This window comes from Melopsittacus undulatus, chromosome 8 (genome assembly GCF_012275295.1).
Source record: "Melopsittacus undulatus isolate bMelUnd1 chromosome 8, bMelUnd1.mat.Z, whole genome shotgun sequence".
NCBI lineage: Eukaryota > Metazoa > Chordata > Aves > Psittaciformes > Psittaculidae > Melopsittacus > Melopsittacus undulatus.
The window spans coordinates 33,162,996-33,184,297 of NC_047534.1; the positions used below are offsets into that span (position 1 = coordinate 33,162,996).

The 21,302-nt window shown below is 39.4% G+C and overlaps 1 protein-coding gene across 1 annotated transcript in view; it reads right to left on the reverse strand.

Annotated features, from left to right (window-relative positions):
- The window catches only part of HECW2 (HECT, C2 and WW domain containing E3 ubiquitin protein ligase 2), a 109,132-nt gene that overhangs the window by 34,158 nt on the left and 53,672 nt on the right, over positions 1-21,302 (reverse strand). The window contains exons 6-14 of the mRNA XM_005145564.4: positions 21,044-21,186; positions 17,577-17,677; positions 14,587-15,927; positions 13,328-13,423; positions 8,929-9,079; positions 8,468-8,571; positions 7,737-7,861; positions 5,947-6,132; positions 412-546 (exon numbers count right to left, since the gene is read on the reverse strand). Of these exons, the coding sequence (XP_005145621.1) occupies positions 412-546; positions 5,947-6,132; positions 7,737-7,861; positions 8,468-8,571; positions 8,929-9,079; positions 13,328-13,423; positions 14,587-15,927; positions 17,577-17,677; positions 21,044-21,186 (2,382 nt within the window). The remainder of the gene's footprint in view (positions 1-411; positions 547-5,946; positions 6,133-7,736; positions 7,862-8,467; positions 8,572-8,928; positions 9,080-13,327; positions 13,424-14,586; positions 15,928-17,576; positions 17,678-21,043; positions 21,187-21,302) is intronic.

Genomic DNA, 21,302 nt, shown 5'->3' on the forward strand with positions numbered 1-21,302 from the left:
TTATACTTATTTGGAAAGCTGCATATACAGTTATATCTGGCTGTAAATACACACATGTCCTTTTTACCCCCCCTTATTTGCAAAGTTATATCAACGTAGTTAGCAGACACCATGCTAGACAACAATATAAATTTTGACAGTGAAAGACAGCATCTGGTAATCTGCAACCAGATGCTCTCCTGTGGTTAAATGGGGTTACTGCAAAATAAAACTAAGAGAAATGCTCATGTCTGATTTTTTTCCTCTGAAATCATACATTTCAACGCAACAATGGCTAGCAAATAAAATAATAAATCTTTGCAGATGAGTACCATATGCTTACACAAGAATCATGTTCCTCAAACATAGAATTGTGAGGAGAATGATATGAAAGAGGATGATCCTAAAAACCCAGTGGCAGATTCAACTTACCTCACCAGCGCTGTGGCTGCGTTGCCTTGTTAAGTGCTGCCGATGGACTAATGCACTAGTGGGCCTGCTGCTCTGTAAGGGAAGCCGGGGGTCGATGAACGTGGTAGTACGGGAATTGTGGTCAACAAAGAAAGCCTAGAGAAGAAGAAAGAAGAGAGAATTTATAGCAAATTATAGCAAATACTTTGGGGATTTTTAATATGTCAAAGATTAATGTCTCTTCAGGATCTAGGTTTTATTTGCTGACGTGAGGCTTTGGAAAAATCTTCCTCACATTACTTTGGCTTGCATTTCCCTTCAGAAGAAGAGGGATAACAGTTTTCCATCTCACTGAAGGGATGAATTCTTTAATGTCTTACTTAATTCATGCCTCTAAAGCCCTTTGAAATTCTCATCTGACAAGCATCAGAAGTAGGAAACTATTATGATTGTCAAGAAAATAAGACTTACATGCTTAATAAAAGTAATCCCAGTGTATTCTCCCTTTCATTTCCTTATAAGCATCTAAAAAGATGTCATTAAGTGGCAAAACCATTCCCTTTTGTGAACTATTTACCATATAATTATGAACACAATTGGGTGTACATATGTCAACTGTATGATTGCATCTTGTGGTGAACTATGATTAAAGGCCAACAGGCATTTCTGCCATGCTCCTGATACAACTATTCTAGGTTCAATAACCTTTCAAAGAAGGAAACAAAAAAGGTCAGTCTGGGACATAAAGATGATGGCAACAAAGCCATTTAAATCAGGCAACCAGTGAGAACTACCACTTACTGGCTGGTCAGCCATTTGCTGAAAGCAAGGTCACAAGCAGCGTGTATCCTGGAAAATGAATACAATTCTGTCCAATCTGAACCAAAAATGTTTCTAAGCCCTGAAATTTAAGCTTTTTCCAAGCCCTGAAATTTAACCTTTCCCCAGTGTTAGTGCTGCAGCTGCAAAGCAGCACTGTTCTATTTCAACACACTTCACTTTTGTCAGCCACAGTGCTGGAAACGTGTGGAAGGAGCTAAAAAATTACCCTAGCTGTGAGCAGCAGAATTACAGGAAAGTGACATCTGGTTTGAAGAATCAAAGAATCTGGACCAGCAGAGAGGTGGCTGGGGACTGCGGGGGCCAATTCTGTGCTTTGTTACCAGTAAAGTACTTCAACCACAGGTTCATAAACAATTCAGTCCTGTGGTGTCAGCAAGTGAAACATTCTCATCTTCCCCCAATTCAACCACTTGTTTCATCCCTTGCATGCCCTTCCTGCCTTGTGTGGGCACAAGTGTTTGTGTAGCCACATACTAAACCCAGCTGGGGAGCTGGTCCTGGCTAAAATTACTCTCTTCTTGTCCCTCTCTCCAATGGTTCCTCTAACCTCAGAGAGCCCCCAGGGACAAGAGGAAAGCAGAACTGGTTCTTTTGGCAGTGACACCAGGTTATAGTATTCATGAAATCATTGTTTCAGACTGCTTGGTACAGGCAGACCAGAGAAAATGCAACTCTTCTGACTGCCATGAAGGTAGGTACACAAACCAGTGTGTCATGCTATTCAGCAGCTAAATGCCATTGTGGATCGTGGTGGGAGAAAATGTTTGTACTTCCACTTCCCAAGGAAGGAGAAGCATATGGAGAGACACCAAAGTTGCAAAACCTTAGAAATGCTCCTGAGGACGGCAGCAAGCCTCCTCCAGCCCTAAACAGTGACTGCCTGTACCTGTAACCTCTGCCTACAAGCAAGGAATCACATTACCTGAACAGTAAGGAAGAACTTGATTTGGCTCATCTGACATAGTTACAGACAAGCAAGTGAAACTGACTGTCCCACAGTTCAAAAACTATAAACTGTATTCAATAAATGCAATTTTAATTGCAACTTTTGAGCCTGATCCAGAACTTGTTGACCTTGACAAATAAGGATGTCACCTGCAGTGCAAATATACAGATTAGAGGGTATGAAAAACCAGTGGGAAAGTAGAATGAAAACCATTCTGAAATTCAGTTTGGGACCTGGAAAATGACTGTAAGAGGCTGCTGGAACAGAGCTAGGCTTTCTGAAGATTCTGCTCCCGATGGATAGGTTTCTTTCACTTAAGTGGCTGGTATAGTCTCTTTTCTTTCCATGTCCCTGTACCTAGCATTCTAACAGTCTGGTCTATGTGTATTTATAAGACATGAAGCACTTTTATCAAAACAAAGGTTTATTTCATTAAGTCAATATTATACTGTAAAATCACTTAGAAAAATAAAACCCTGAATTCTGATTCAATATAGGAGAAAGTAGTACCTACAGTTGTGCTACACAGTTCTTTGAGTTAATGCAGCAATTTTGAGTTAATGCATGCAGTGTTCTTTAGCACAGAGCATAAGTTACTATTCTGAAGCTTCAGTGAAGATAATCATTGGAGCTTCAAGGCTTTAGGCTGGACATTGGCACACAGCTCAAAACACAGTGTGGCTCACAGACTCCTTTCAAAAAAATGCCTAACTGCTGTCTAGCTATAATCCATAAATCTATGATGCTTGAAGAGACTGACATAAGATGGGCAGTGCCAAAACTACAGTAGTCCATTAAACATGGACTGTTGCCCAAGTTATCTTTCCAATTCAAGTCTACGTAGCTCGCTAAAGCACTTTTTCTTCCTATTGAAGACATTTGTAATCAATTACAATGGATTCTTTCATTGTAGAAAGAAAACCCAAAAAAGTCCTAACAACTTACTATGAATTTGCACATCTTGTGGAGTTCTAATTAAAAAGCACATACATTTGTATCTGGCTTTAAAATATTAATGTGTTTACACGTATTACACAAATGCACTGGGATGTACAACTGTATAATACATGTGTGTATGCATATGTATGCAGCAGTGCAGAATTTCAAAGTTATGGGACTGAGTTCAGTTCAGGGACCTATCCAGCCTATGTGATGCTTCCTGATACCACTTTTTCCAGTTGTCTTCTGCCTTCCTGTGGTCAGTGACTGATGATGATTCATCTGTAATGCCAATCTGAAGTTACATCCTAGTTACACCAGACCTTTTAGGGAAAACTGCATACCAAATGGATTTTATCATCTGTAGTGGATGCATGGAGGAGTCAAAGAGGACTGGGCAATTGGGTTTTGCTGTGCAGCTTTGCAGGGAGTTCAGAGGTAGGCAGTCCCTAACTGACCTTGGGAGTCACCCTGCAAAGAGGATAAGCAACCACGACCCCATTGACACTGGGAAGTAAAAACTCTACTACTCAGCACTGAATAAGGGTCAGAAAGATCAGTGTGCCTTGTGAGCAAGAGCACCAAACCTCTTACTATGATATACTTGGAAAAATAAAGGAAAACCTCATCTCAGCAGGAAGAGCAGCCAGGGAAAGAAAATATAATTATATATTGTGGCATGGCTAATGTCTACTTTCTTCCCTTCAGCTTTATGCTTTAATAAAAGCAGGTCCAGTTTCAGTTGGGTCTCATTAAGCACTGGTCTGACCATGTACTGGCCATCATCTCTCTCAAGTGCTGAACAGGCTTTTCTACTTGCCACAAGTGCTCCTTGTAACAAAGGCAAGTCAACATAATGAAAATCAACAATACTGGGCCTAAATCAAAGGGAAGAAATCCCGGTGGGGATTCAGTCAGTGCTTCCTCTTGTTGATTAATGTTGTGGTAACATCACTGTTACTAAATACCACACCAAAATCCAGAGGTCTGATTGACTCTGTGGAGCGCCTATTAAAGTCAATTGAAAATTGCTGTATTCTTCAGGAGAAAACTGGCCTCTGAAGAGTGGAACAGGAAAAAGAATGACTTAAAACAGAAAAGAGGAAGCGAGACAAGGAACAGCATAACTGCACATTCCTAATTATGTTTCTAATGAAAAAACACAGTCCTTTCCAGAGTTGTTAATCCTAAGAAGAAAACAACTCTCAAACACTTTTTCTACCCTTCAGTTGAGAACCTGCCTGCAGTCTTTGCAGGCATCAAGATCATTATTTATATGGACACTCACAGCTAACAATACCAAGACTGATAAATGTGAGAACTGAGAAGCTTGATATGCCTATAGTCATAATAAGGACTACTCATATGAACTGATGGCCTTATCACTTCCTCACATGCTAATCACAGTCTATTTTTAACCCTATATTTCACAAAGAAAATCCTATCTTACATAGTGAGGATACCCTAGTTTAAAGGTACATTATTACTATAAAAATATCTGTTCTTTGATTTTGAAGTTGCAACTATTTAGTGTCCCTATTGATGAAACTTACTATACACAATTCCTTTCCTGTTAACCAATAAATAACCAATAGAAAGATCAAGACCAGAGCTATCCCAGTCTTAAGTGCAGCCATTTTATCTCAGAAACTGATGCATGCTGGACTAACTAAGAGTTTGGGTAGAGGGACTGTCCTGGGTTCAGCAGTAGCAGTCATTTTTCTCTTTCTTAGTAGCTGGTGCCGTGCTGTGTTTTGACTTTCAGCCTGGGAACAGCACTGATAACACCGATGTTTTTAGTTGCTGCTCAGTAATGTTTAGTCTGACCAAGGACTTTCTGAGTCTCACACTCTGCCAGGGTGGAGGGGATTCCAGGAGGAAGCAGACAGGGCACCTGACCCAAACTAACCAAAAGGGTATTCTATACAACAGCACGTCATGCCCAGGATGTAAACTGGGGCAGTTACCCAGAAGGATGAGATCACTGCTCAGGTTGGGCTGGCTATTGGCTGGCGGATGGTAAGCGGTTGTATTCTCTTCTCGTGTTATTTCTCTTATCATTATTATAATTGGTGGCAAGAGCAGTGGTTTGTGTTATACCTTAGTTACTGGACTGTTCTTATCTCAACTCATGCAAGTTACATTCTTTCGATTCTCCTCCCCATCCCTCCGGGAGCCAGGGAGGAGGAAGCTGGGGGAGTGAGTGAGCAGCTGCATGGTTCTGAGTTACTGGCTGGGCTTAAACCATGACAAGAAGTCATCTAGAAAAATGGCTAACTTTTAAAAAGAGAAGTGCAAATAATGTACACTAATGAATCCCACTCAAGACTTTGAGGTTGAAGAAAAAAAAATGTCTTAAAGAAAAGCTGGACAGTTAAACAAGAAAAAACATACTAAAAATGGTTCAACAATAGCTAAATAAAATTCAGTAGATAATAATAAAGTAACTTTACATCTAAGCTATGAGTACACAAGCAAAACTCCAAAGAACTTCACTGAACCACCTGCATTTACAGAGTAGATAATTTTCACAAAAAGTTTTAAACATCCAGGGGAATCTAAGAAACTTATTTAATTGTAAAGAGGCTACAGATTTTCTAGCGATTTTCTTTATAATGATTAATATAAACTTCTGTTTCCTCCTTGTTTCATATAATGCTTTGTCAACACAGACAAGAAATTCCAGTCTTCTTTTGGCAAAAGCACGAGTAAAGGATGTGCAGCTTTTAGATCTGCAGAACTATGTGCATGCTCCTCTCGAGCACCTGAGTCCTGATATCACAACATCTAAGATCAAGCACTCAGAGCTGCACACACACTACAGTTACCTTGCCCTGATGGTCATGTTTCATTTCCCAACCTCTCGGTAGCTCCAGCTGTTTGTTGGCAAACATGTTGAGGAAGCCCACCAAGTCACGGTTATGCTGGTAGCGCTCAAAGTGGTGGGTGTCCCGCCGGACTTTGGTGATCATGTGCTTCAAACACGTGTTATTTGTAAACATGCGGTAGGCACTCTGAAATATAAGTAACAAAAGGAAATGCTTTTAAAAGGTACAATTTCTTCTTACTACAAAAGACATAAATTATCCATTAAACCTTAAAAATTATCTCCAACTAAGCCACAAGGGTATGAAAATAATGGTCCTTTTTTCTGAGGTTTTGAGATATGTGTTTGATGTTTCTTATTTTGCCTGAGATATACAAGTTTCATACTTGACTCACTTCGACAAAGTGTAAAACATATTACAGATTCTATCACCACACTTGTCCGTGGCACTGTGAAAAATCCTATAACATTAAAATTGCTTTAAAAGTAGAGATTTCATAGATCTATTTTAATGTCTGATGGATTTCTCATGGAATAATGAGTGAAATGAAGCCATAGACTACAGCAGTAAAGCTGGTAAGATTTTGTGCAGGACAGAGATACAGAAGCTTGAAGAATTTACCACAAATCTAAGGTCCTTTCCAAACCTAACTATTGTATGATTCTATGATTCTATATAAGTATTGTTTCCACATTTTGACTTTTCAAAAATAACCTATTATTGCATATCCATGTATAGTTCCTCAGAGTACTGAGGAATAGGGAAAAGTTGAAATAAAAGGGGTAAAATAAACAGCTAACAACCTTCCCTCAAAAAATAAACCCCAGCCAACCAGAAACCAGGTCTTTCTCCAGGATTAGCAATAGATAGAAGCCAAAACATAGACCCTCCTACCACATTGTGCTAATAGCTAAATAACTATGTGCCTCTACACCCCTGCTCCCTGGCCAGAGGTCTTATCTACCCATGTCCTGTTTCAAAGACAGAGGTAGATAATCCTAATTCAAGTAAAAGCTATGTAAACTAAGCAGAATGATTCAGATACAGAGAAGCATACACATATATCAAAACCAAACTAACACTGATCACTAATTTTAAAAAACTCAATTGTTAACAAGTGCAGGCAACAAATTTTTCATTCCATTACTTCTCTTCACACTATATATCCTGTTACAGAAAGGAAAAGATACATTGGGAACAAAAACCACAAATACAGCTATGTAAGAAGAAGCACTGCAGAACAGACAAAAGAGGAAGGAAAATGCATAGTAAGATGCTTTTTTTTGTTCAGTGTGACCTCTAATATATTTTGATATAAACAATGCAATGTGGGGGGGAATCATCCCGTTTATGGATTAATACCCACTTCTCAGTCTACCTCTCCTTTCATATAATGCTTTGTCAACACAGAAGAGAAATTCCAATCTTCCCGTGTTTATATCAATGGGATCTTAAAAAATAAGCATCATTTTCATCCTAAGCATTGTTGCTCACCCTCTGCTAAGCACAGTAAGAAAGCTGTTGCTTTGATAAACAAATGAGTTTTGTATCATAATAAAAATGAAGAACTAAGGGAAAAATAAAAACCATAAAAGCTCTATTACCAACTAGTATGACTCTTATAGCCCACCAGTTGTAAGGAGTGATGATGAGTGTTCGAATTTATCCAGCCTTCTTATTTATTACCATTATCTTGGCATCAAACACTGAGCAATATCTTTGTACACAACACAACTATATTTATCAGCACATAATTATGAAAGTGTTTCAGCTGTAGATATTGTACTCACAGGGTTAGAATGCAGCACTGTAAAGAATTCTGGGCTGATAAGGAATTTCACAGGGGGAGACTGGAGCAATAAAGTAAGTCTGGATCTGGAGGTAGAGTGAGGCAGCACATTCTCTCTTCGAAAATCTAAGACCAAAGGGAATGACAAAGACTTCCAGTAACAATCATTACCAAAGCATCACTGCAAACAGCTTTAACAATTTGAATCACAAAGATTTAAGAATATGTCATAAGACAAACACCATGAGTAGACTGTCTAAAGAAGTTACAGAATGTCCATCAATTGAAGAACATGTTATAAGAATAGATGAGATGGCATTTGCCAAGAATGGCTTAAGTATAGCTCATCCTATGTATCTTCAGTATGGGGATGAAGCTGATGACTGCTCGACATCTTTTCTAGTCTGTATTTTATCATTTCAAGATGGAGTTGCAGATTCAAAATATTTGTAACCTAGATCATACAATTTCCGAATTTTTCACTTCAAATGTCCTGCCCATGTTTTACCCAGCCAGGCACCAACAGAAAAATGTTCTGAAACTCACATTCTTTTTCAACAGGATGAGCCACAATCTTCAAAAACTAACCAGCAACGAAAACAAATGGTTTCCTTTTCACCCAGACCCGGGGGAGAAGTCAGGTTTTGCCCTGTGTCACTTTCATTAAATCACCTATGAGATAAGTGCTCCCTTTAGGGGGAGGAAGAGGGGAGAAATCTGTGTTTTTTTAACCTGCATTAGAATGGTGAAAATCAGTTTCCTCTCCAGCTCCATCCACAGCATTTGTATGCTCTTCAGGCCTGTCATTAGTCATTGTTCTTCTGATGCTCTGGTACCTAGGGTTAGAAAACTGAACTTTATATACAGTACATGGTACCTATGATCCAATTCTGCCTCCAAGGGAGGTTGCCCATTTTTTCTGCCATGTAGGTTAATACATATTGAGCTCTAATTTCTGCATTAAGAGCCTTTTGAATTTCTGAAGGCCATTACCAGACTTTTTTTTTTATGAACACAGGTGGAACAGAAAAGCCCTAGAAGCCCACATGCAAATTAAAAAGGACAGACATTTAAGAATAAACACCTCTAGCCCGCTGGAATAGCAACTGTGACACTGTCTTCATACTCAGCCTTACAATGGTCAATGCAGTTTCACAAGCACAAAGTTCACAAGCAACAAGGGTAGTTCTTACCGGCGATTCAGCTGTTCCATTTGCTGTATGGAATTTGACCTCTGGAGAATCTGTGGGGCTGGGGGGGCTGTGGGTCGCTGCCATGTTGTTGTCCTGTTCACATGGTCCACATAAAATATCCGTCCATGGCTGTCAATTCGAGCCTCCCAGTCTAAGTAGCAATAAAATAGTATGAACTATGGAGGGCTTGGGATGTATTTATTTATTTTTAGCTCTGTCACTTTTGTAACTGAATCTACTGTTTCAGTTTTCTATTTCTCTTTTACATGATGACTTCAGGACAGACTTTCTTGCTAAAGGGTTAAGAGATGTGCCTTTTCCCTATTATATCCCATAAATGAAACTCCCCACTGTAAGTAATCCATATCTAATAATTCCTATTCCTTTCTCTATTCTATTTCCCATTAACCAGTAACTGTCACAGGGAAGAAAATCCAGAAAGAAAAAGTGAATTCAGCTTCTTGTCTGAGTGATAATTATGATGCTGTCCACTGGTTTTGCAACACAAGCTACAGGCAGTGTTGGAAATCTAGACCATGGAGAGCTGAGATAAAGCAACTGGGACCTTTCCCCAGCTGCACCTGACTTCTCAGTGCTCAAAAGAAATCAGTTGCACCACAACGCCTAGGCTTTAGTTCATACGCTTTTGCGGTCAAAAATACTGTCTGCCTGATAACTGCTTACAAAATGAGTAAGATAGCAAGACACCAATCATATTTCATATACAGAAACAGGCATGCCTGATTCTTGCACACTGCAGAAAACGTGCAAACCAGTTAGCAATTCAGTTGAAAAACAGTCTCTGAAGGCTCAGAAGGCTTCTATAAGACACTTTTTGTATTGCAAGTCTAGGTGAAAACATCTATCACTGCACTGTCATTTCACTGGCAAGCAACCAATGCTGAATGATTGCTGCTCCGTGAGGAAAGAGGGCATAAAAGTGTCTTGACAGCAGAGAAGGAGAACTAAATTCTACTGTAAATTATTTAATACTGACAGCCTTAAAACCTCAGGCTGTTACTGTATGCACACTGTAATTTCTGTTACTTCAGCTCTTGGAGGCAGTAAATGGCTTGCTGCATTGCACTGTAGGGCCCAAGCTGACTCAAAGAGGGAGGAAAGGCAGGTTTTGAGATAAACGCATGTCATCTCCACACACAGATCTGTGTTTTAGCTCGCCACAATGCAAATTACTCTTCTGTCTTTATGATGCACAATCAAATCAGCCTATTAAGTGTTTAAAGCACTTCTAGTGTTAACAAGAGCTATGTAGGAAAGTAACTCAGAGACTGAGAGGAAGAAAAGACAAATCAACACAAGAGGATAGGAATAAAGAGAACCATTTAAGGTACAAATTTAAATTCCAGGAGAAAAAAGGTAAAAATTTGCTATTATACTGTAAATTGAAAATACAAGTTTAAAAATAAAGTGACATCAATGCAAAGCTTACGGTGCAATCACTGTATCTGCTATTCAAAATAATGTCTTTTGTATCTCAGTAAAGCAAACTTTTCAACATTCTCTGAAACATGTTTCCGTCCCTTAAAAAGAGAAAATGATTGAAACCAATGTTCCTTTGCAAAGGTCCCACTTCAAAAAAGTAGTATTTTGTGAGGAAATAAAAACACGCCACAAATGGCATCCTAGGGTGCATTAGAAAGGGTGTGGTTAGTAGGGCAAGAGAGGTTCTCCTCCCCCTCTACTCTGCCTTGGTGAGGCCACATCTGGAATATTGCGTCCAGTTCTGGCCCCCCAGTTCAAGAAGGACAGGGAATTGCTTGAAAGAGTCCAGCGCAGAGCCACAAAGGTGATTAAGGGAGTGGAACACCTCCCTTATGAGGAGAGGCTGAGGGAGCTGGGTCTCTTTAGCTTGGAGAAGAGGAGACTGAGGGGTGACCTCATCAGTGTTTACAAATATGTAAAGGGTGGGTGTCAGGATGATGGAGCTAGGCTTTTTTCAGTGATATCCAGTGATAGGACAAGGGGCAATGGGGGTTAACTGGAGCATAGGAGGTTCCACGTTAACATCAGGGAGAACTTCTTTACTGTGAGAGTGACAGAGCACTGGAACAGGTTGCCCAGGGAGGTTGTGGAGTCTCCTACTTTGGAGATATTCAAGGCCCGCCTGGACAAGCTCCTGTGTGATGTACTCTAGGTTACCCTGCTCTTGCAGGGGGGTTGGACTAGATGATCTTTTGAGGTCTCTTCCAACCCTTGGGATTCTGTGTGATTAACCAGTTTGCAAGAGATAAAAAACATGGAAGTATGATGGGATGGACAGAACTGTTCACTGGGGGGACACAACAAACAAACCAACAAACTCAACAAAACAGGTTAAATTTGTGAATTCACTATCTTGCTTACATGTTAAACCTTAAACCACTGCATGATAGTTGAGATTTTTCTTGTGGTGATTTTATGTCCAACTCTGAGACACAGTCACCATTTCTGTAACGTGGTCTTGCAGAGGAATAGCATTTTGCCAGCAGTCAATTTCAAATACATAAGTTTAAACACTTGGGCAATGGCTTCTAAAGTAAAGAACCTGCATCAGTGTCATTATGGATAATGATATCTTCCACTATGAGTCAAATGTGTTACAAGTGACTGAATTTGACAAATTGCAAAACTGTATTTCATCAGGGCTGTGCGGTCAGGCTTATTTGCTGATTTTTTTCTTTGGAATATAGGAACTGGAGCAAAAAAATGTTGCATGCTATAGGCAGAAATAATAATTAATATTCAATTTTTTTCTCTTGTTCCTTAACCTACACACAATTGAAAGAAATACTTCTATTTTTCTTAGTTTCAGATTCTGGTGAAACAAAAACCAGATTGCAACCCAAATTACAAAGAAGTTACCGTTTATAATTCAAAATTATATTCTAAATGTTTTCTCTCATTTTTCACTATTAAAATATTAAAGCTGTTACATATCCAAAAGCAGAGCTTTGGAGAGAAAAACTGAACCTAGGCAACAGTTAGAATTTAACATTTTATTCACATTAGCAAATGAATGATCTACACGAAGATTGCATTAGGCTTTGATTGTAGCGGTGTGATGTGTATGTGCAGGTTCATGCATGACTGTGTAAAATCCCAGCAAATGTCAGAAATGTTAGAATACCACACAGTCAAACCTTGTCCATTAAGACTGCAATAGTTTTTCCAATAGTTATTGTAGTGTATAGTCTGCTTCTGAAACACAAAGAAACCCGCATGCACAAGCCATGGTACTATAAAAGCTATCTCTACATATTTCTCATTTATTATACTGATCTCTGAGTACTCCCTGTAATATTCTCTGTATTTTTCTGTATGAAAAGAGATACAAATGCAACTGAAATACAGGTCTCCTAGGCACAATTTTGTAAAAAATAATCCTGGTTTATTGAGGTGGCAGTTAATTGACTTTAGGATCCGCATAGAGGACTCGTTTGTCATATGCACCGACCGTAACAGAAGCATCAGCAAGCAAAACCTTCTCATCATCCTGGCTTTCCAATACACAGTTATATCTGGGTTCTGCAATCAGGCTCTTTCCAGTAATCTAACACTCTCCAATTACAGAGCAAATAGTTCCATTCCACGCTGTGACATAAGGATCTATTCATTTTACGCTAAATAGATGAATTCCTGACTTCTTTAAAGTATTAGAGCTTTGCCACAGATTTCAGTGGGTCTGAATATATTTTTTTTTAATTTTGTTTTAAAATAATGCTTCCTTATTAGCTGTTTAGATACTTTTTCTGGTCCTTTCTCCTTTCTTTAAGTATCTAATACTGAATAGACTTTCACTGCCCCAAATTTAAGAAAACGCATCAGTCCAGCAACTGGGAGCAATGCATTTTTCATATGCGTTAGAGAAATTACAATTTATCTGCCAATTTAGACTCAACTAACTGTTGCTTAATAGCCAGGTTTATTTTAATTCAAGAAGTCTTTACACTGCCTCAAAAAAATGAACGGAAACCACAGCCACCTTTCACATAATCTGCAGTGACTGAAGATGTTATATATTTCTCTGTAAATCATCATCATGCAAGAAGTATTCAGAGATTTCAGAGTGCTTGACATCTTTCAAGTGTCTCACATAGCATATCACCTCACCTTCCTACCTATGTGCATTGCATACTGAAAAGGCAGCACCATGCCTTCCTTCTTCTCCACAAATGTCACACAGCAAGTCTGTATACACCAGATATAATTAGGAAAACACATCCTGATAGTTTGCAGACTAAGCACAATGCTTTTTACAATAACAACACCAGACTTAATCATCACTTAGGACTTCTCAGTTGATCATTCTCAGTTCTCACATTTAGAAAAGAAAGGTAATTAGATCTCAGTAATGAGATTCAGGCAGCTTATCCCCCAATTAAAGTATGAAGAACCTCACTTGGTGGTAGAGCCTCATCCACTCTCTGGTACCGGCTAACATCCTGACGTACTGAAGGCAGCGACCTCAAGGGCTGATGGCCATTGGCTTGAGCACCTGGAATCAAAATGCCCACAATTATTTTCCCAGTCAATGTAGGGAAGCCCTATAGTTGCCTCTAAAGTGAACAAGGCAATCTAAAGCTTTTTCAGGACTACTGTATTTAGGATATATCTAACAATCATATATTTTGGGAGGCAAATAAGTTATGTCTATAGTTCTAGTAAGTGATTTCTCTCAGATGCAGTGCAGTCCTGACCCTGAAAATGTCACCTCTTGTGATGTGCCACGTCCACCCATGACCAGCAGAAGCCAGGGCACTGAAACAACAGTGTGTTCCCTAGCCACATTCCAGCAGGGTACAAGGACAAAGCTTGACATGGCCCTTGCTGTAAGGGTGGGAGGTGAAACTCTCCATTGACCTTCCCTGCTGCAGCCACACTGTTCTGCAAAAACATGGTGCAGCCTGACCCCTAATTGAGTCCCAAATGTCTAGAAAATGCTGTAAAAGACAAAGTTTTGACAGTATTTGAAATAAATACCAAAATTATTCTTTCCAAATCAAAGAGAGATTTGGAAAGAGAATGAATCAATAGATTCCCAAGCTTTTGAAATATTATGGAAAAGATGCATTCAGAAACCCAATTGATTGGAACCATTATAACCCCTGAAGAAATTTAACAGACAACCCATTGTGAAAGGCACTTGGAAGCAATTTGTTAGGGTCATATATACCCTTTCAGTGATTTTCAGTGAGACATAAACCCCTCAGCCTTTCTTTTGATTACCCTTATGTTTTAACGCTAATATATAAACATGTGAAAGAAAAGGCTCAGATATAAATTCCAGCTTGGATAGTTTCTGGAATGTCATCCCCTTTCATTACCATTTTGATTTGCAAGCAGGGTAGCACTGTGGAGTTCTTTCCTCCTCTTCATCCTCCTCACTATGCTCTCACAAATTACAATACATCCAGTTTCAGAATAAACATGCCTTGGATATTTCAGGTTTGATTTTTTTAAAGCAATACCTCCAAGAGTCTCTTGAACAGGGGAATGAATCTCAAAGGAAAATACAAAACCAAACCAAAGAAAAACCCCAAAACTTGAAAGATAATTAAACAGAGAAATAAAGATGCTTGTTTTTCAGATGCTCATTTTTTAATCATATTTACTGGCTGCAGAAAGGTCGCTTCAGAAAGTGCCTCCTGCAGTAGTTACCTCCAGTAGCTCCTTCAACCTGTGCTGTGGCACCCTCACAAGCTGCTTGCGCTCCTTCAATTTCTTCATCCTGAGACTGGCTGCTGGCAGCTGCCGCCTGCAGGCTTCTTCTTCTTTGCCAGATTTCTTCTGCTTCCTCTTGGTCTTGTAATTCACCTGCCTCAGCTGCCTGCCCTTCCTCCTGAGGTAACTCTACCACAGGCAGAGAACCAGAAGTACTTGCAGTGTCCTGTGTTTCAGCACCTGGCTCAGTTCTAGCTGCATCAGTGCCACAGGCTCCCTCTTCCTCTTCCTGAGAAGAAAAGGCTGGAATCTCAGGAAACCTGGCATTTTCAAATGAAGAACACCGCATTTCCACTGAAGAACGTCGCACAGTCGCGCTTTCGTTGCACGAGCTGTCAGCCCCTTCCACATCACTCTCTCCTTCTGGCCGGGTACTGGCCTCACTCACACTTTCCGTGCGAGCAGGGTCACTCTGCTCGGTTTCTGATGATATCTGGGAAGGTTCAGACCCTTGATCAGTGGATTCTGTTTCACTAATGCCCCTTCTGCTCCCAGCAGCAGCATCGGCAGCTCCTGCGTCTACACTGCTAGGAGGCTGCTCTGTCTCCTGAGCGGTACACGACTCGCTGCCAGCCTGGTCTGCTGGTGCTTCACTTTGAGAACCTTGCAGGCTTTCACCTCCTGCTAACTGTGATGGTGGAAGCTCTGGGAGAGCCTCACACTGGTCATCAGCTGATGGCAAAGGAGCTTCAGAGGTTGAAACATTTTCATTCTCTGCAAGCCCTTGTGTTACCTGATCTGATGAGTAACCTAAACCATTCCTTTCAACACTTCTTGTAGCACCATTAAGCATCACTAAACCACCATCATCTTCCAAGGAAGATGGAAAACCCAGGTCTTGATGTAACTCATGCTCCTCTTCATCTGAGTCAATGTGAAGCATAGCATTAAGTCTTGTGTCAGTAGGGAAGCTACTCCTCAGTTTTGGGGATGCTCCACGTGGACGTTCACCACAGGCAGATGTCCCAGGTCTGGGATGATTATTGTGTTCTATTGCATCCAGATAATCATTTAGTGAGTCCTGGCGACCTCTGGTAGGTGATGATCTTGAAGCACCGGAGGTCAACTCATCTTGGTCTGTTTCCAAAGTTCTACTAGTCCTTAAAGGGTGTCTCAGGATTGCTTCTCCAGAAGAATCCTCAAGGATTGGACCATTGGAACACACTGTGGATGTATCATGATGTCCTGGTGCCATGTCCTCATCGTCAGAGGGGCTCCCCAAGTCTCCATTTACAGAGTTCACTCCCAGCAAAGTGCCAACTGTTTCTGGTGAAGCATCTGCAGAGACACAAAGGCTGAATGTGAAGCACAATCCAGCAACAGACAGTTCATTCTACTTTGTCTGCATCACAGAAATGGTATAAAAATACACATCTTTCCAGATGTTTGCTTATTTCAATCAGACAAATATGGGAAGAAAATACACTTAAACCAACAGAAGCATCTACAGCATTAGAACAGCAGTTACAGAATTTTCACTGCAGAAGTCTATATTATTTTGCAGAATATAAAAAATTTAAGAGATATGAAACATTAATTTAAATTGCTTCCATTTTGCTTTCAAAAGACAGAGCAGTACCAAACATCCTGCCAAACTATCAGTAAAAGCAGCCTCACCAACAAGGAGCCAGTTTTCTACAGTATACCTCTCGTATCCAAAAGTACCATTTACACTAAGCCAGTCACTAACATCAGCTGCCATTACACCCTTAGCAGCATGCAAAATAGCATCTGAGATCACATGAGGAATCACAAATTGTTATTAAAGTATCAAATTCTTTATACAACATTTATTTTGAGTTAATTTATATGAACTGTAAAGAATAGGAATCATAGAATGATATCATAGAATAATTAGGGTTGGAAAGGACCTTAAGATCATGTAGTTCCAACCCCCCTGCCATGGGCAGGAACACCTCACACTAAACCATATCACCCAAGGCTGCATCCAGCCTGGTCTTGAACACCGCCAGGGATGGAGGTAAAGTTCATGAGATATTAGCTATGCTGCAGGAATATATATAAAAGAGAAATAAAAATACGCCATCTCATTTGAGAGACAAGATGGTATCTCCCAGCATGGAAATTAAACAGGCATAGAGTTGAAAAATGAAGCTGTAATTGTCTGAACACACCTGCAAGAAACCTAACATGAAGTTGGTGAACTGGAGTGCCTGGCAACAGGACTGAAGACAAAAGTATTTTTTAATGGCGACAAAGCAAAAACATGAATGAGATACGCAACTACATGGCTACAAAAAAGATGAGAAGGTTCTATCAAGTTAAAAGAGCAGCATCTCGCTACCAAAGAGATTATACCAAGCCTAATGAAGGAGAATCTAAGAACACAAACATGTAAATAGACATATATGATGTTATAAACATGTAACTGTACCAGCCATGTTCTGCTAGTTGCCTTGAAAACAGGAAAAAAGGAAAAGAACTGCCTAACAGAAGCATGTATTTTTAGAACTGTAACAGATATTCTTGGTTCTAAGCAGGACAGAGTCCTGTGAAAGTGGGACAGGACAGACTGATCTGCATGTAGAGCAGCAGAGAAGGAGAGCTCAGGTGGAACCTTACTTGCAACTGCTTATCTCATCCAAAGGTGTTACAGAACAAGGATGCTGCAGAGTGAAGAGAAGCAATGAACTAGATTACCCAATCTGTCCAACTGAATGAGAATCATAAGCAGATCCATTTTAAATCTAACAAAATAGGAAAACAGTATGAGTGTAACTTTGGAACTACCATTTCCAAAGCAGAAGCTGACATATCTAAACTTTGAATCCCAATAGAAAATTCTATAATAGAGGACCGTACACAAATGAGAAAGTATATCATCATGGAAAATCTTATAAATAGAAACACACAGAAATTCTCTCCATACAGCTATCTGGAGATCCAGATCATTGACAAATTCTCACCTTCATGAACAGAAGATGTGATTTCCACCTTGAATTGGAGATACCCACTTACATGATCAGCTGGGAGCCTCCTGCCAAGGTTATAGCTGACAACTTGGTCTCTGCAAAAAACAAAGATATTGGGTTGTCGGGGTTTTTTTTAACTAGTTTTCTTTTTCCAGTATTTTGTGTCACAGGCTTTTATCAGCTAAGGGTCAGCATGATAACAGGTAATGTCCATTACAGTGTTGAAATCAGCCATACACTTTTGCTTGGATGGAAAAACACTTGTATAAAAAAGAAAATACCTTCCTAAAGTCCTAAAGAAATCAAAGTGCAAAGGATCCCTTTCCTCTTCTTTCCCCTAACCCAAAATGTTCTACTAACACAATCTTTCATTTATTAAAACCTCCTGCCCCCTTGTGGTATTTTACTATATACAAAATTCTCAGACAGTTTTTTCACATTTTAATTTTCATTCAATAAAGCACTTCTGCATTCCTATTTAGAAATGTTTTTACTGCTTGGATTTAACTTCAAATAGGTTCTTAAGTGTTACTGAATTCTGTGGGATTCAGACTTGACTAAGCACTTCTATCAGCTTGAGACTTAGGATTAGATCCTAGGCTACACATTCTTATTAGGCATAGCTAGAATTTACAGCCCCAGTCCCCCTAAGCACAGCTGGGACAGCTGAAGAGAGAGGAGGAAGTTACTGATGAGTCCCATAGGAAATTACTGTTATTTATGCAGATAAAGCTATATTGGTATAAGCACCTCTCCTTCACTGGGAGCACCCTTAACTGCAGTATGAGTGACAGACTCAAACAAATGCAAGGTCATTACTGAAATGAGATGCAGCAGTTTGCATTAGCTTTAGCAAAAAGAGTCCTGAGTGAACAACGTATGGCAAGTAGCCTCCCCATGTTGCTCTAAAGGCTGAAGTACATGAAGTTACTGTAGTAGTGTCTCCAGGATCATCACAGATTCATCGCTCTTTACTCCAAGTACAATTCTTCAGCTAGACTCAAAGCTATCCTCAGAAGATTACCATTTGAGGTTTCATTTGAGGTTTCTAAGGTTTACGTAAGGTTTATATTACTTTAAGCCATTGAAAATTAGAGAAAGCCACAACATGAATAATGTCTGCTCTCTATTCAGTTGAATCAGTACTAGATGATTCTCATGCTCATTTATCATACTTTCAATGAAATTTAAAGGCACTTGCCATTTTGTTACACAAGCTTGTGAGTTATGACAACAGCTGAAAATGGGGCAGAATTTTAGTTCAGTCTGTCTAAAAGTGGCATGTTCTGGACTTCGCCATTTCATTAATACTGATCACTAATGGAGAGACAAGTTACACATACAGAGCACATGACTTTGCTCATGCAATATTTCAAGTTCACATGTTAACCAGTAGAGGATTTCAGTTGTCCCTAGACCACCAAAATGAAGAAGAAACTGAAGATGATTACTTTGCTTGACCAAAACCAGACTATGAGACAATCAGCAGTTGACTGTACACTTGGTATATTTTTACTTGACATCTAGATAAAGCACTCCTTTACTTTTCAAAACTTCTGCTGGAATGTTGTGTGTCTACAATGCCTAGGAAAAGGAGCCCCGAAAAATGACTGTCATGCAAAAACTGAAAATGGACAAATAAATTACAAATGAACAGGCAAACCTGATTTAATGACAGTTTTAAGAGAAGAATGGCAAACCCAAACTGAATACTTACCTATATTCTCACTACATAACCGTTACACAGCCCTTCCTTTCCTAATAATATGTGATATATCAAATATACAGAACTGAACTATGGAGAAGAAAATAGGGAATGTCTTCCACAGCACTGGTTTGAAAAAATATAGATAAGAACTGATGAACACAGCAAATGGGCAATCTCCAGACCTCACAGCACTGGGAATCCCAGAGCAGAAAAAGCATTTTGGGGTTTAGCACAGAAACCCTGAACTAGGTTTGAAACCCATCTGTATCATGGTGCTATTTTTGAGTGTACAGCAGTGTGCAAATTTAATAGAAAAAGCTGCTTGCTCAGCTCATCACAATTTGTTGAAACTCAAAGATGAAGCATTTCTTAGAAAGGCTGGAACACACATACACCTGAACTCCTCTTGGATACCGCCACAAATCAAATGCGCAGGCTGTTTTTTGTTTAATAGTTTCTGTATCAGGAGACACCATCAAAATTTGAAGCTACTCGTAACTTTGTTCTTACTTTACTTACCAGTGTAACCACCACTTTGGAAACTTAAAGCTGAAAACTGTTTTCAAATTGAATTTGATTTTCTCCATTTACATAGCTTGTTACTTTGATGGGAATATCTGTGAAAAAGGAGGCCAGTCATTTATATTCTGCTTTTTGTGCAAAAACTTGATGATACTGCCATGCTCTTAAACTATCAGGGAAGAATATATGCATTTTATTTCAATATCATTCCTCATGGGCCTCATCCAGCAGCCTTGTAAAGTTAATGGAGACATGTTAACTTTAGCAGTCTTTGAGTTAGATCCTATACAAAACACACTTGAGTAATTCAATTCCCCCCATTGACTTTCAAGGAATTATTTTTTCCTAATTTGTCAAATAAGACATATAAATGTAAAAAGATGCTAGCAAAATAATATACAATTACTGCTCTGTCTTAAACGTAAAATTACATTTCTGCACACACCACTGTGTCTCTTCCAGACCTTCAGCCATTTGCTTCACACCTGCAATGTATCACAGTGCCAAGTCTTCGGCTCTTCTCAGTATATATGGTTGTATGAAAGCTTTGCTGGATCATCCACTTGACTATGCTATGTCCCCTCCAGTAACTATCATAAAGTATAAAACATCTTAGAAGTTTCTAAGTGAGCTGCATCTTTATACCAGAACAGTCACCTATCAAATAATGAATGGATTTTCCTTTAATAGCTCAACAGGTGAATTTTGAGTCCCATCAATGCATTATTCATAGCAAAAGGCAATTTTAATTATGCAGTTCCAGCACACTGTGAAAAATAAGGGGTCAGAGCCTTATAGTTCTAGCCAATTAGCTGAACAGACATTAAATCTCTGATTATTAAACTGACAAAAATACTTGAACTGTAGAGGAAGTGAGACAATGAAATCTGCTTCTTCTAAAAAATTTGCACACTATCATGCAGTATTGTGATAATGCCTTGCTTCTTGGCTAGCTAGCCAGAAGGCAACATTTTTTTGTGAGATTAACATTTTTCGTGTAAAGAAGTTAAGCTGAAGTTACAGACATGAATATACACAAACATGGGTACATACATTCAGAACAGGGTTAGAAACACCTACATTCTCCAGGCAGGCAATGAGGCTACTAAAATTCCTACTAAATTTCATACTACAGACATGGTAAAAATTTGCTGGTCTGTGCCAGTAAGCCAAAAGGGATGCTGAGTCTCCCATATCAATGGCAGATAGCATTAAGAATGTATTCATTTACCCGATTGCATGCCTCTCCAATAGTCTCTGAACTGGTATGGTTAATTTCCCAAGAAAGCGCTTGATGATTGGACGACTCTTGGCAAATTTGTCTTTAACCTCAATTTCCAGGACATCTGTTAGAAGTGCAACAAAAGAATATTTCTGGAAGGAAAGAACATATTTGACACTATATCAATACACCTCTATTCATAAAGTATGTACATCATTAGTACTAGCGTGCAGTGAATTGCAAAAGCAATGACTGATGACAGCAGTTT